General features: G+C 51.6%; 1 protein-coding gene across 1 annotated transcript in view; it reads left to right on the top strand.

Annotated features, from left to right (window-relative positions):
• The window catches only part of ERN1 (endoplasmic reticulum to nucleus signaling 1), an 82,363-nt gene that overhangs the window by 47,772 nt on the left and 19,812 nt on the right, over positions 1 to 14,779 (top strand). Inside the window, exons 5-11 of the mRNA XM_019981768.2 lie at positions 1,856 to 1,928; positions 4,369 to 4,491; positions 5,720 to 5,821; positions 7,053 to 7,314; positions 8,818 to 8,896; positions 10,115 to 10,280; positions 14,002 to 14,120. Of these exons, the coding sequence (XP_019837327.2) occupies positions 1,856 to 1,928; positions 4,369 to 4,491; positions 5,720 to 5,821; positions 7,053 to 7,314; positions 8,818 to 8,896; positions 10,115 to 10,280; positions 14,002 to 14,120 (924 nt within the window). The remainder of the gene's footprint in view (positions 1 to 1,855; positions 1,929 to 4,368; positions 4,492 to 5,719; positions 5,822 to 7,052; positions 7,315 to 8,817; positions 8,897 to 10,114; positions 10,281 to 14,001; positions 14,121 to 14,779) is intronic.

Below are 14,779 nucleotides of genomic sequence, written 5' to 3'. Positions count from 1 at the left end.
AAGATTCTGGGATTCTGAATCCGGGGGTCCAGACTGGGGCCTGGGCAGAGGTGTCTTTTCACAGCTCCCTCAATGAGCTTTTAAACGTACAGCCCAGAGTTCAAAAACACTGATCTGTCCTAGCAGTTTCTCAGGGCTCAGCCAGCACACTGGAAGGATGTGGTCTTCCTTCAGGAATAGGGCTCACTTTATCTAGTGATTATTATTATCATTAAAAAAAATATATTTTGGCCACCTGGCACGCAAGATCTTAGTTCTCCGACCAGGGATCGAACCCATGCCCCCCACAGTGGTCGCACCGTCTTAATCTCTGGACCACCGGGGAAGTCCCTAACTTTAGTGATTCTTAATTTGGGGGAGGGGTGTAGTTTGCAACACTGTACACTCTCCCAGTAGACATCCCCTTGGTGGGGGTGGGGGGGGTTATATTCCATTGCTACCTCCATTTGAGAATAGACCTTAAGGTTCACAACCTTAGCTGCACATTGTAATAACCTGGCGATCTCTAAAAAATACTGTCTAGGTCCCAACCCCAAAGTCCCCATTTGATTGACCTAGGTCATCAGGATTTTTTTAAAAAGCTCCCGAGAAAGAGAATGGGCCCACACATATGGTTATCTCCACAGCAGAGGTGTGGAAACTCTGCCCAGAGAGGTGAAGGAATGTGCCCAAGGCCAAAGCACCAGGCGGAGGAGGTGCTCCATGAACCCCCACCTTCCAGAGGCTGCTCTTGCCACCACCCGCAAACCGCTTGGTGTGGTTTAGCGGCTCCAAGAACGTGGTTTCCAGCCTGGGCCTCGAATCAGGAGGCCAAGGTGGCCACACTCAGCCAGACCCTGCAGACTGGAAAATACTCCAGACTGAAAACCTTGCAACAACATTCTAATCCTCAGAAACATCTGGAAGAAGCCCAGTCAGGACAGCCTCTCCGGGGCATATTTTTTCTGCTAGGGTTTAGTTTAAACATTGGGATGACAGGAAAATCTGCATTATTGGTTCCTAAAAATTCTGTTGACTCTGCTTTCTTGGCAAGAAAGGTGACAGTTGTCATGAGGCAGGTACCCACAGGATGGTTTCAAGAACACAGAATGTTCCAAAAATAAAGTGTTCTGAAACAAACTCGAACCCAAAGAGCTTGTCAGATGTCAGCTGTCAACTCTGAAGGATCGGTTTTTATGATGAAATGCAGTTGAAACACACGGACTGCTCTGAGTTTCTTTTCCCAGCACCTAGCATAACTTCCTTTTAATACCAAAAAGCCCAATCTTCTTCTGTTTTTCAGTAGGAGAATTCGTTGCTAGAGAAAACACCAAAACTTCTCTTCCTTCCCCAGACTCTCCTGTGTTGCCCACAGAGGGACGGCTGCTCCTCTCCCTCGAGGCTCCCCTTCAGGGTAGTCTCCTGGTTGACTCCTGCTCTGAGGAGTGTTTTCTACTCCCGTCTAAGCAGCTCTGGGATAATTTTCCAAGACAGGGCAACTCTCCCTCCTCCCCCCCACCCCCCAAGCCTTAGGATTTCAAAGATTGTGTCATTCTCTCCATATTTGTGTGTCTTTTCAGAAAAGGTCAAAGAGCCCCAGAAGGGCTCTGGACTAGAGACTTCCAGGGGGCGTGTCACATAAAAGAACCAGTGTGTCCAGCACCCAGGACCTGGAACCAAGGGCTTGCCCACAGTGTGCAGGGAGCCTAGGGTGCCCCCTTCTCCTTGCTTTCCAGTTAGGAAAACCCCCACGTACCATCTCTTTTTAGCAGAATTGGGTAACAGAAACAGACTGCAGTGAAATTGTAATCATTGCACAAGACCTTGTTAACTTTTGTTTTTGCTTTGCTTTTTTTTTCTTTGGTTTGTTTTAAAGAAACTTCCCTTTACGATCCCTGAGTTGGTGCAGGCATCTCCGTGCCGAAGTTCAGATGGCATTCTCTACATGGGTAAGAGTTCCTGACGCTGATCCCTTTTGGAAGCGAATGCCACAATCTGGGAAGGTGGCGGGTCTGAGAGAGAGGAGATGTGTCTACTGTCACTACCCACCCTTCTGGGGAAGGCCTTTCTTGTCTCGATTGTGCTGGTTCAGGCCAGGATTAGCTGACCAATTACGAAAGGGTTCCCCCTGCCACCACACTTGGGAGCAGACCTAACACCATTAATATGGTTACTCATTTAACAAGCTTTTAGCTGCTGTGTTGACCTACCCCTGCGATTTACAGATTGCAACATACCCAGAAGCAACTGGATGAAATTTAAAGTGAATTACAATAGTCTGAGCCAAGAAAAGGAAGCCAGGCTTGCCTATTAATTATAGGGCTTTCTTAGTATTTCCTGCTATCAGAATATTGGATAAAAACAGCACTTAACAGCTTGCTTAGATAAGCCCCCTTCATACCTACAGGGGTCATGTCTTTCAAAGCATCAGATCAGCTGCTTTTCTTTGACCAGGTTGCTGCCAAAATGTCAATAAAAATGCATTTGTGACACAAAGGAGAGCTGTATTTATCTTGAAAGCATAGTAGTAATAATATCCTGTATTTATAAAGCAGCTTTCTTTCTGAGGAACTGAAAGTGCTTACAGCCTGTTCATGCCTTGGGAGCTTTTTATGTGTGTTTCTGGGTCTCAAGCACAGGCTCTGGCTGGATTTTAAGTCTTTGTCTAAGGAGACTGGGGCTCTTCTTTCCACACCTTCAGAATGAGGAAGCCCCTGGCCCAGGGATTCAGGGGAAGTGATCAACACAGGCTTTCTCTGTGCTCTAAGCTGTGCCCGGGCCCCTCTGAACATCTTCTCACCATCTGTAGTCACTGTTGTCTGGCTGATCTTCCCGCTCTGATCACCAATTCATCACTTAGGGTGCATTTAAAGTTGTGGCAGTTGCCCCGACCCATCCATTAAAGTGGTAGCTGGGTCACGCAGACTGTCAACGGTCCTTATTAGTAACCAGAAGGGCGCCCAGGCCAGACAGAAAGCGGTCCTGGCCACAGCAGTCGGGTGATGTTTTGTCTCCATCTTCAGATCTTTTTCATATTAAGATTTGTCACTGGAGCAGAAAGTTAGGATCCGTGGACGAGTTTCAGACATGCAGACTGGCACGTATGCTCCCTCTGTTAGAACTAGGCGTAACTTTAGCAGATTCACGTGCCCTGTGAGCTTGCTGGCATCTCGGTACTTGGCTTCCAAAAGTCCCTTGAAATAGGAAACATGGCCAATAAGCTAGGAAGAGACGAGTGAGCAGAGAGAAGGCTTGTCTTTGGAAGACAGACCTTATAAAACGGAAACGTGCACATCGCAGTGAAGGTGTTGACCTTCAGGCAGGAGCTGTGTTTATCTTGACATCATAGTGGAAATAATACCCTGTATTGGGCTTCCCTGGTGGCTCAGTGGTAAAGAATCCGCCTCCAATGCAGGAGACACAGGTTCCATCCCTGATCCGGGAAGATCCCACCAGCCTCAGAGCAACAAATGCCAAGCACCACAACTATTGAGCCTGTGCTCTAGAGCCCGGGAGCTGCAACTGCTGAAGCCCATGTGCTCCAGAGCCCATGCTCTGCGGCGAGAGAAGCCTGTGCACTGCAACTAGAGAAAGCCTGCACGCAGCAATGAAGGCCCAGCACAGCCCAAAATAAATAAACGGATAACAAAATTATTAAAACAGTACGGAGTATTTATAAAACAGCTTTCTTAGGAACTTGCCATTACCAGGATGCCCTGGTGTATGTAACCATAGGTTTGAGCTTTCCTAATTGTGTTGTTTAGCTACGCTGTCCACCAGTTCATACCTTTTAATCAGCTGACCGAGAGGAGGGGTGTAGCGTGTGGCTGGGGAGTCACTTACTGGTCGAGGCCGAGATCACTTTGGCCTCATTAGCACGTGGCTGCCACCAGCTCTAGTGCCCAGTCGCTAATTAGATTATAACCCAGTGTCTGTAGGTCCTCTTTACATGAGGGCTCATGAGTAGGGATGTTGAGATGTGTGAATGATGGTTACCAGGGAGATGAGCCCCTGGGTGCATTTCTGGATTTATATAGATCCTAGTCTATGGGAAAAGGTTTGTCTTAACAGGCCAGATTTTTCATATTTAAGGCTACTCATCAGAGCAATAAAATCTGTGAATTGTTATGTTATTAGGCGTGAAGAAATTTTTATACCACGACTAGGTTATTAAGTTGTTAATAGGACCCAGTGGCCCAAGAAGCTTTATTATCTGCACATTACCATTAACCTGGTCACCCACAGAGGATCATAGAAGTGTCTTCAACATCGTGAGACTCTCAGGCCTGTTTCTCAGCTCAGAGAGCATCTTGGGCTGCTGGTTTGGCGGGGATATTTTTTTCCATGTTGGTTGAGTGTTAACCACCACATGTCCTTGTGGCCTTGCAGGTAAAAAGCAGGACATTTGGTACGTTATCGACCTCCTGACTGGGGAGAAGCAGCAGACCCTGTCATCAGCCTTTGCAGACAGCCTCTGCCCATCAACCTCTCTTCTGTATCTGGGGCGAACAGGTAAGAAGGAACCATTAAGCGTGTACAGCCTGCCTGATTTCGAACAATGACCTGAAATAGCAGGTCTATGGAGGATCACCTTGAATCTTTCTGAGGCCTCACAGGAGGGTCTTACAGCCTCAGCTTTGGTCTGACCTTAACCCTGAAGCCATTTTTTACTGGAAGCCCCTGAACCTGATCGTCACCCTAAGGCCTTTTTCTTTTAATTAATTAATTTATTTTGGCTGTGCTGGGTCTTTGCTGCAGTGTGTGGGCTTTCTCTAGTTGCAGCAGATGGGGGCTACTCTTCATTACAGTGAGGGCTTTGCTTAGTGCTGGTTTCTCTTGTTGGGGGGCACAGGCTCTAGGGTGCATCGGCTTCAGTAGTTCTGGCGCACAGGCTTAGTCGCCCTGCAGCACGTGTGATATTAGTTCCCAGACCAGAGATCGAACCCGTGTCCCCTGCATTAGCAGGCAGATTCTTAACCACTGGACCACCTTCGAAGTCCTGCCCAAGGCCATTTTTTATGTTGAGAGTCTTTTCCAGCTGGAGCATCAGTCCTGGACCCTCTACATTTCCTCTACCTTCAACTTGAAAACAGAGTGGTTTCCTCTTTAGCTTATTGGCCTTGTGTCCTACCACGTGCAGTTAAGAGAAACCATTGGCGTGTTCTGCATTCTGCCTGGAAATCTCCTTAGTCAGAGCCACAAGTTCATTAGTTGCTTAAATCTTTCTATTTTTCAAGGTACAGCAAGATGTGGTCTTAACTAATAACTGTGTCACCACCACCTAACCTGGGTCATCGTTTTCAGCTTCCGTCAGCTGTTCCCTTTCCAGCTTCCGTCTGCCTCCCAGTCCCAAAGTCAGTGCCACATGTTTTATGGTTCTATTATGGCACCATCCCACACCTAGGTACCGATTTCTAATGTCCACTCTCGATTGCTGTATAGTAAACCACTCAAAAACTTAAGTGGCTTAGAACAACACCAGGACATTGCTCATGACTCGGGAGCCTTGAGTTCAAGGACACAGCATGGGCGGCCTGTCTGCTCCACAGGCTGTGGGCCGGGTTCGCGCATGCATTTGGGACTCCAGTCCTCCTCCCCGTGGCCCCTCTCTCCCTACATGGATGGCCTGGACTTTCCCGCGTGCCGTTTAGGGAGGATTCGTCTGCTGTAACTTAGGTGAGGTCAGCACCTCCGCTGGTGCGTGGCCCCTCCAGGTAACAGGCTGCTGTGTCCCACTCAGAGTACACCATCACCATGTACGACACCAAGACCCGCGAGCTGCGCTGGAACGCCACCTACTTCGACTACGCGGCCGCGCTGCCCGAGGACGGTGGGGACTACAGTGAGTAGACCCGCCTCCCTGGCACGGCGAGGTCAGGCGGGCACCTAGGGCCTGTGGGGAACGAGGGTTCCAGAAAACCGAATTTCCTTTTAAGACCTTCTTGGTCACCAGATTTTGGACTTTCTGTGGACTTGTAGTAGATACTTAAACAGTCAATGGGGTTTTGTTTGTTTGTTTTTGTGTGTGTGGCTGTACCACGTGGCTTGCAGGATCTTAGTTCCCCGACCAAGGATCAAACCCAGGCCCCCTGCAGTGAAAGTGTGGAGTTCTAGCTACTGGACCGCCAGGGAATTCCCTTTTATTTATCCATTTTGTAACAGCCAGTGTTGAAAGCAGGGGCCTGGGCGAGAAGTATGGAGGGAACCCAGGTAAAACAGTGGTAAGTTTACCCCGAGAGGAGGGAGGACACACTTCATGGGGTCCCTCTATGTCACAGGAGTTGACTACAAGCCCGTGGGAAGCAGAATTAAATGTCAGTTTGATATGAACAACCGCCTCCATAACTGTGGCTCATTCCCAAGTTATTTCTCTAGGAAACATTCCCCCAACTCAGATGAAAACTAAAAGCCGATTTTGCCACCTTAACACCGGTACCTGGAAGTCTGACAGATGTCCTCTGGGGTCTCATGCGGGCAGTGTCAGTGGTCAGCCCTGACTGTCCAGCTTGATTGGTAGCTTTGAAAGGATGGCTGTAAAATGCCACGTTCACAGGATCTCCTCTGGTTCCCTTCTCTGCGCTATTTACTACCACTCATTGTGTGTGTGTTATGTCAGTCACTCCGTCATGTCCAACCCTTGCAACCCCATGGACTGTCAGGCTTCTCTGTTCATGGAGTTCTCCAGGCAAGAATACTAGAGTGGGTTGCCATTCCCTTCTCCAGGGGATTTTCCTGACCCAGGCATGGAACCTCCGTCCCCTGCACTGCAGAGAGATTCTTTACCATCTGAGCCACCAGGGAACGCCACTAATTGACTTGAATTACCAAGTGAAAAAAGAACACCGCCAAGTGAGAGGGTGACCCTGTTTCCCGTTTATAAACCAGGCAGCTCTCGCTGTCATAGAGCCTAAGCAGATTCATTGAAAGCCAGTAGAGTTGTTGGGAGGCATTCTGAGAACACTCCAGAAGGCCTGTTTCCTCTGGTCAGGTGACTGCAGCTTGGCAAGAGCACGGAGGATGTGGTTGCAAGCTGAGGTGAGACTTGACGTGCTGTGTTTATCTGATCCATACAGAGATGTCCCACTTTGTGTCCAATGGCGATGGGCTGGTGGTGACGGTGGACAGCGAGTCTGGGGACGTCCTGTGGATCCAAAACTATGCTTCCCCCGTGGTGGCCTTTTACATCTGGCAGCGCGAGGGCCTGCGGAAGGTGATGCACATCAACGTCGCCGTGGAGACCCTGCGCTACCTGACCTTCATGTCGGGGGAGGTGGGGCGCATCACCAAGTGGAAGTACCCGTTCCCCAAGGAGACAGAGGCCAAGAGCAAGCTGACGTGAGTCCAGGACTCGGGGCGGAGAGGGGGAACCCATGTCCCTGGCGTTCTGGCCTTGCAGCGGTGTGCTGTACCAGGCACTGGGCGCCAGGGCGTGGACAGACACTCCTGAAGCCATGAGAAATACAAACAGCCAAGGACAGCTTGTTCAGAAACCTCAGAATCTTAAGAAGGGGGCACCCCTGGATGCTTCCGATTCTCAAATATTAAATAAACTGAAATTATGGGTGCTTAGTCACTCAGTCCCGTCCAACTCTTTGCGACCCCATGGCCTGTAGCCCACCAGCTTCCTCTGTGCATGGGATTTCCTGGGCAGGAATACTGGAGTGGGTTGCCATTTCCTTCTACAGGGGGTCTTCCCAACCGAGGGATCGAACCTGCATCTCCTGTATCTCCTTCATTGCAAGCAGATTCTTTACCCGCTGAGCCACTGGGGAAGCCAAAATTATGGAAGGATATAGGAAAGAGACTGCCAGTATAACTGCAGTACAATTAAATCTATCTCTAGTGGTGGGAATATGGGAGAGGTTATTTATTTTTTAGCTTTCTGTATTTTCCAAAAATTTTTTGTAAGTTGTGTTTGCTTTAAAAATCAGGAAAAACATATTAGGGTATGTGTGTGTCTAAGACTCAGGCCCGTTTCTCCACCCCTGCCTGTGAACAGCCTGTAACCCGGTCACTTAGCCTTGCTGAGCCTCAGTTTCCTATTTTGCCGAGCCGTGGAGAAGATCAGTGAGCATGAAATGTTCTCTGAATTCATAGCACTGTTCAGATAAGATGTTTGTTGAGAGAGGTTTAGAGAATTTAGTGGGTGACCCACCCCCTGGCCCAAGACTGGCTCTTGATAGTAACCCTGTTTAGCAGGGTCTGGACGTGCAGCCTCGTGTTTTCACACTCATGATGACCACAGACAAAAGCCAGGTCCCCTCACCGCCTCAGTGCCCCTGACAGGGACAGACCACCCACCAGAAGTCTCACCCAGTTGGAATCTCCTGTGCACCCCCTTTGCTTCAGGCATTCAGATAAGACTTTTCTCCAAGCTTCTGTAGAACCTCTAGAATCTTTAGGCGTCCACAAGCCATCATGGTGAGGATTCTGGTGGCCCATCAGTCATCAAAGCATGCTGGCCGGGCCATCTTAGAGGCTGTGGGGTGGCTGCATGCGTTCCAGCCTTCAGTCTCTCCCATGTGATCACTGCTCAGGGTCCCTTCTGAGGATAGAAGTGGGAATGGGCCGGTGAAGACCCGCCACCTGCAAATGAGGACACCCGGGCTGCAGGCAGGTGGCCCGTCAAAGGCATCAGTGACATCAGGGCTCATGGTCCCGCTCTCCTCGGCCCAGGGCAGTCCCCTTGCCTCTCACCCTCTCCACGCTCAGAGATCGGGGGTTCATGTGCTTCTTCCTGGGGATGATAGTCAGGGCTGTGACTCTCTCCAGAAAGCCCCCTTTTGTGGGTCCAGAGATTAAATGACAGTGGACGGCATGTATCTGTTTGTCTCCTAGGCCCACCCTGTATGTGGGGAAATACTCCACCAGCCTCTATGCTTCCCCCTCGATGGTGCATGAGGGCGTCGCCGTTGTGGTAAGTCCACTCTGGGGCTGGCGGGTGGGACTCACGGAGGTACCCTCAAAGCACTCCTGTCCCATTTCAGCAAAGAACGGCTGAATGATATACCAGCATCCTGTTACGGACACAAGACACACATCCTAAATCCTTGGAGATAATTTGTGCACATACTGCGTTCTACCTCATGAGCAGAGTCTTGTGACTAAGGCAGCCTCCTGGGCCTGGGAAGCCCCGGTTGCTCCCCTTGGCTTTTGGATTCAAGTCTAGACTCCCCAGCTGGGGTTCAGGTCCCCGCAGGCCAGCCCCGCGGTGCCCACCCACCCCACAGCTGGTGTCACTGTGGGCTGCACTGTCCCTCTCCTCCTTGAGTGCCAAGAGTTTCCTGTCCGTCTTTCTCAGCCCTTGTTCAGGCTGCGCCTCACACTTGGATTGTACTCCTGTCTTCCCTTTTCCTCCTCAAATCCTGGGCATCCTTTGGTGACTGGTCCAGCCTCCTCCAGCCTTGCCAGGTCGCCTCAAGCGCCCCGTCTCTGAGAGTCTGAGGCATCACTGTCCAGGCTGCTGTTTTGGTCCTTACGGTGTTTGAGCTGTTTGGTTGGCATCTCCTATCTTCCCAGTGAGTCTGTCAGCTGCTCAGGGCAGGGCCTGCCAGGGTCCAGTGGTGCCCGAGCCAGCACTGGGCTCGCAGCTGGAACATTCGAACCCCAGTCACTTGTACCATCTGTGAATTCCATCACTTATATCTGCTTCTCACAGTAGCCTCGTGGAATTCCACGCACACCCTTCCTGTTTCCCTGTTCCCAGATTTAAAGAGATGTCCACATTTCAAACGACGTCCAAGGAACTTCCCTGGCGTCCCAGTGGTTAAGACTCCACACTTCCCCTGCAGGGGAACAGGTTTGATCCCTGGCCCAGGAACTAAGATCCCACATGCCGCACAGTGTGGCATAAATAAGTAAATAAATAAAAAGACAGCCAAATTTTAAAAGACATCAGGGCAGCGTTGTCACATCCTGGGGGAAGGGCTGCTCCTGCCCCATCTTGGGGCCTTTGAGTCCCGCTCTGCTTCCCAGAGTTGGTGATGGACAGGGAAGCCTGGCGTGCTGCAGTCCATGGGGTCACAAAGTCGGATACGACTGAGCGGCTGAACTGAACTGCCTTCCCAACCAGCCCTGCACAGGGATACTGCTGTCCCACCGGCCACCCCAGCCTCACTCCGGTCTGTCTTCACAGCCCCGGGGCAGCACCCTTCCTTTGCTGGAAGGCCCCCAGACCGATGGTGTCACCATCGGGGACAAAGGGGAGTGTGTGATCACGCCCAGCACGGACCTGAAGTTCGACCCAGGACTCAAAGGCAAGAGCAAGCTCAACTACCTGCGGAACTACTGGCTGCTCATCGGTGAGTCAGCTCCTCGGGTGCCGGCGACGGCCTGCTGCCCCCTTGTGGCCGAGAGACGACATTACCAGTCACGGCCCTCAGCTCTGTGCTCGGAGACTGTCCACGTTGGTTTTTCAGACCGTGGACTGTTTTACCCCCAAGGAAAACAAAACAGGCTAGCTGTATTACCAAGTCAGTTCTCAGAAATCATTTGACTAATGTTCCTAAACTCCAGTACTAAATATTGCAAGCTCTGTGCAGTGATCTGACACGTGTTAGATGTCTGTGCCAGGCACTTTCGAATATTTCCTTATTTCCCACAAATGACCCCTTTGCAAGGTCGGCACCCTTGTTATATCCAGTTAAGAGTTAAGGAAGCAGGCATCCTCTGTGGAAGAATTCACTTGGGAGTTGGTGTGGGCGAGCAGGGGGGCTTGGAGAGGACAGAGTTGAAGACCCAGGAGGGCCTGAGGGTGGAAAAGAGTCAGAGGCTGGACTGAGGTCCAGGAGCCGCAGCAGGCAGAAGTCCCGGGGGTGTGTGCGATGGTCCCTTTCCCCTTCTCTTCCATTTCTGCTGCCATCCCTGCTGGCCCCCAGGCTGGAGGCCCCTGTGAGTCAGTGTGACCGAGGGAGGCAGAGGTGACAGGAGCTGTTGGCGAGCATCCCAAGTAATTAGAGCAAGACGGAGTTTTCTTAATCAGATTTGCCCTTCCTGTGTGGCGTCTACTCCCCGATTCTGCCGTCTCCAAGCCCCAGAGCGGGTGCAGTACAGGGGCTGATGAACTTTCTCCCCATCATTCTCTCCCAGTGCTCGTGCAGACAGGGGCCAGGGCAGAGAGAGGTCAGACCTGGGGCACCGGGAAAGGGAGGTGGAGCTGCCTAGGAGCCTGCAGACCTGGGAGGCAGCCAGGCGGTGGCATCTGGATGGGGGATTACTCTAGTTACTTGGGACGCTCGCCAGAGACACAGCTTCTGTCACCTCTGCCTTCATCGGTCACACTCACTGCCTTTGGGTGTCATCTCTCCCTTTACACACCAAGGGGGCGCGTAACTGGGCATCACAGAGAGGAAGCTAGATGTCCTGGAGCCCCATGGGTCCCTTTGCCGTCGTCCAGGCCTTGTTGTTCCTTGTTCATCCTGACTCTTTGTTCCATTCTTCTTCTGGTTATTACTTTTACCAAATAATGGGCATCAGATCAGATCAGATAAGTCACTCAGTCGTGTCCGACTCTCTGTGACCCCATGAATCGCAGCACGCCAGACCTCCCTGTCCATCACCAACTCCCGGAGTTCACTCAGACTCACGTCCATCGAGTCAGTGATGCCATCCAGCCATCTCATCCTCTGTCGTCCCCTTCTCCTCCTGCCCCCAATCCCTCCCAGCATCAGAGTCTTTTCCAATGAGTCAACTCTTCGCATGAGGTGGCCAAAGTACTGGAGTTTCAGCTTTAGCATCATTCCTTCCAAAGAAATCCCAGGGCTGATCTCCTGCAGAATGGACTGGTTGGATCTCCTTGCAGTCCAAGGGACTCTCAAGAGTCTTCTCCAACACCACAGTTCAAAAGCATCAATTCTTCGGCTCTCAGCTTCTTCACAGTCCAACTCTCACATCTATACATGACCACGGGAAAAACCATAGCCTTGACTAGACGAACCTTTGTTGGCAAAGTAATGTCTCTGCTTTTGAATATGCTGTCTAGGTTGGTCATAACTTTCCTTCCAAGGAGTAAGCGTCTTTTAATTTCATGGCTGCAGTCACCATCTGTAGTGATTTTGGAGCCCAGAAAAATAAAGTCTGACACTGTTTCCACTGTTTCCCCATCTATTTCCCATGAAGTGGTGGGACCGGATGCCATGATCTTCGTTTTCTGAATGTTGAGCTTTAAGCCAACTTTTTCACTCTCCACTTTCACTTTCATCAAGAGGCTTTTGAGTTCCTCTTCACTTTCTGCCATAAGGGTGGTGTCATCTGCATATCTGAGGTTATTGATATTTCTCCTGGCAATCTTGATTCCAGTTTGTGTTTCTTCCAGTCCAGCGTATAGGAGATAACAAAATAATTCTACCCCTTTTTCTGAACAGATGTATTTGAAAGCGTGTTGTGAATGGGCCCAAAGCAGAGGAAAAAAAGAACTGATGGGCAGAGGCCATTAAGATCACGGGGCCACTTGGTTTTATATAGCAGTTACGGGTTGCATTGACTGTCTACCAGTGGTTAAGAATGAAAAAATTACTGGAAACTGGGCTTCCCTGTGGGTCCAATGGTTGAGAATCCGCCTGCTAATGCAGGGGATGTGGGTTCGATCCCTGTCCCAGGAAGATCCCACCTACCTTGGGACCACTAAAGCCCTGCACAACTGCTAGGGCCCGTGCGCTTAGAGCCCGTGCTCTGCAACGCAAGAACCCATCCCAGAGAGAAGCCCACGCGCTGCTAGGGCCCGTGCGCTTAGAGCCCGTGCTCTGCAACGCAAGAACCCATCCCAGAGAGAAGCCCACGCGCTGCCTCTGTTCCCCACAACCAGAGAAAGCCCAAGTATAGCAACAAAGACCAGCCCAGCCAAAGATAAAATTAAAAAAAAAAAGGTTACTGGAAACTGAGGAAATATATACATGAGACCATGAAAGATCCAGAAAAAAGTCTTTGTGGCTCTTTTGGAAAACCAGACGACCAGGGCCTTTTTGCACAGAAATGTTTCAGGATCTCACGGTCACGTTTGTAGCACAGCAGGTTCAGAGTGCCCTTCGTGATGCTGCTAAAGACTCCGCTAGGGGAAGGCCTGTTTATAAGGACTGTGGGCGGAAGAGGGGATTCGGGCTCATCACAGTGTTCTGGGAGGTGCCCAGCCAAGGGGCAGGGCTTGAAACCATGAGAGCAGCAGGCAGAGCGCCACAGCACAGGGTGGCATGTGGAGGGGCAATCTCACTCCTCTTAGCTTGAGGGTCTCCTGTTCCCGAGCCTCAGAGGTACCTGGAGACACTCCCGGGTTCCCTGGGCCCCATGGGCAAGTGTGAGTCAGAGGTCTGAAGCAGGCAACCAGTTCAGGAAATCCTGCCATCTCAGTGTTCCTTGAAAGATGAGGGGAACTTGATGGTGGCTCAAAACAAACCTAGGCTTCCCTTAGTGAGCAGTGTTGACGCTGTAGGTAGAGAACTGACCTAGAGAGAAAGTTCAAGGGGATTTCTCCAGATGAGCAGTATACAAAGCTCAGACTAGTTCTTGGGGGTTTCCCTGGGGGCTCAGATGGTAAAGAATCCACCTACAATGCAGGAGACCCGAGTTCGATCCTTGGGTCAGGAAGATCCCCTGGAGAAGGGAATGGCAATCCACTCCAGTATTCTTGCCTGGAGAATCCCATGGACAGAGGAGCCTGGCGGGCTGTAGTCCATGGGATTATAAAGAGTTGGACGTGACTGAGCACACACACACACACACACACACGCATGCGCACACTTGTGCCTTGCTCTGAATGTGTCCTGGACATCCCAGTCCTTCTCATGACAGGGCCACGTCTTTGCTTCTTATTGTGAGATTCAGAATACTGCATTCATGGCCTTCGAAGGTAAAAGCTCTGTCTTGGTGGAGTTCCTCCGGTCCCCAGCTCTCACTTTCTCTCCCTTTACACACGTGAGCACTTGCATCGCAGGCCCCTCTCTGGGTGGTGACTGATGTCTCAGCTGAGCGTCAAGTGCGATCACCGCATGGGGAAACCGTTCTCATTAGGGGCCATGCTTCCTCTCGCAGGACACCACGAAACCCCACTGTCCGCGTCCACCAAGATGCTGGAGCGCTTCCCCAACAACCTGCCCAAACACCGGGAGAACGTGATTCCCGCCGACTCGGAGAAGAAGAGCTTTGAGGAGGTGAGTGGGGACATGGACAGTCAGGCACCGGCCCCGAGTCAGAGGCTGGGCGATAAGGCATTTGTCCTGCCTTTAGGGCCTGCAGTCCACTCAGGAGGGGCAGGGGTGCAGAAGAATCCACAGCAGACAAAGTGCTGAGGGCTGACGGCAGGGAGGGGGCCTGTGGGAGAGGCGGTGGGCGTGCTGGAGGGACGCAGGCAGAGGTGCAGGCCCGGAGCAGGAACCCTGTGCGTCCATCTCTGGGGCTGAGGAGGCAGCCTGACAGGATTGTGGGATGCCCGGCGGGGAGCCGTGGGCGACATGGTCAGGTGACTGCACAGGAGCCATGTTCCAGGCCTGGAAGTGAGGGGAGAGCTGGCAGAGCAGGTGGGAGACTGAGGTGCTCTCCAGCCAGGACTGGCCTGCTCTGGCCGCTCGGTCTGGCGGGGACCCAGGGCGCCTGGGTGGGTGTGGGGCACTCGGGAAGCCCACCCGACTCGGCCCAGGTTGCCCTCCTGAGCCTGGGGAAATGAAGCCCGCTCTCAGTGTCTCAGCCAGAAGCAGATGACCACCCAAACTAGGATAATTCAAGGGGGGTTCCCTTCACACCATGGGCAGTTCTGGGGTGCTCGGAGCGTACTTGAGCCTGAAGCCAGTGGGGAGGGAGTGGAGCCTGGAGC

This window comes from Bos indicus, chromosome 19, assembly GCF_029378745.1.
Source record: "Bos indicus isolate NIAB-ARS_2022 breed Sahiwal x Tharparkar chromosome 19, NIAB-ARS_B.indTharparkar_mat_pri_1.0, whole genome shotgun sequence".
Taxonomy (NCBI): domain Eukaryota; kingdom Metazoa; phylum Chordata; class Mammalia; order Artiodactyla; family Bovidae; genus Bos; species Bos indicus.
Note: the sequence above shows the minus strand (reverse complement) of the source record. Positions and strands in the feature narration are given on the sequence as shown.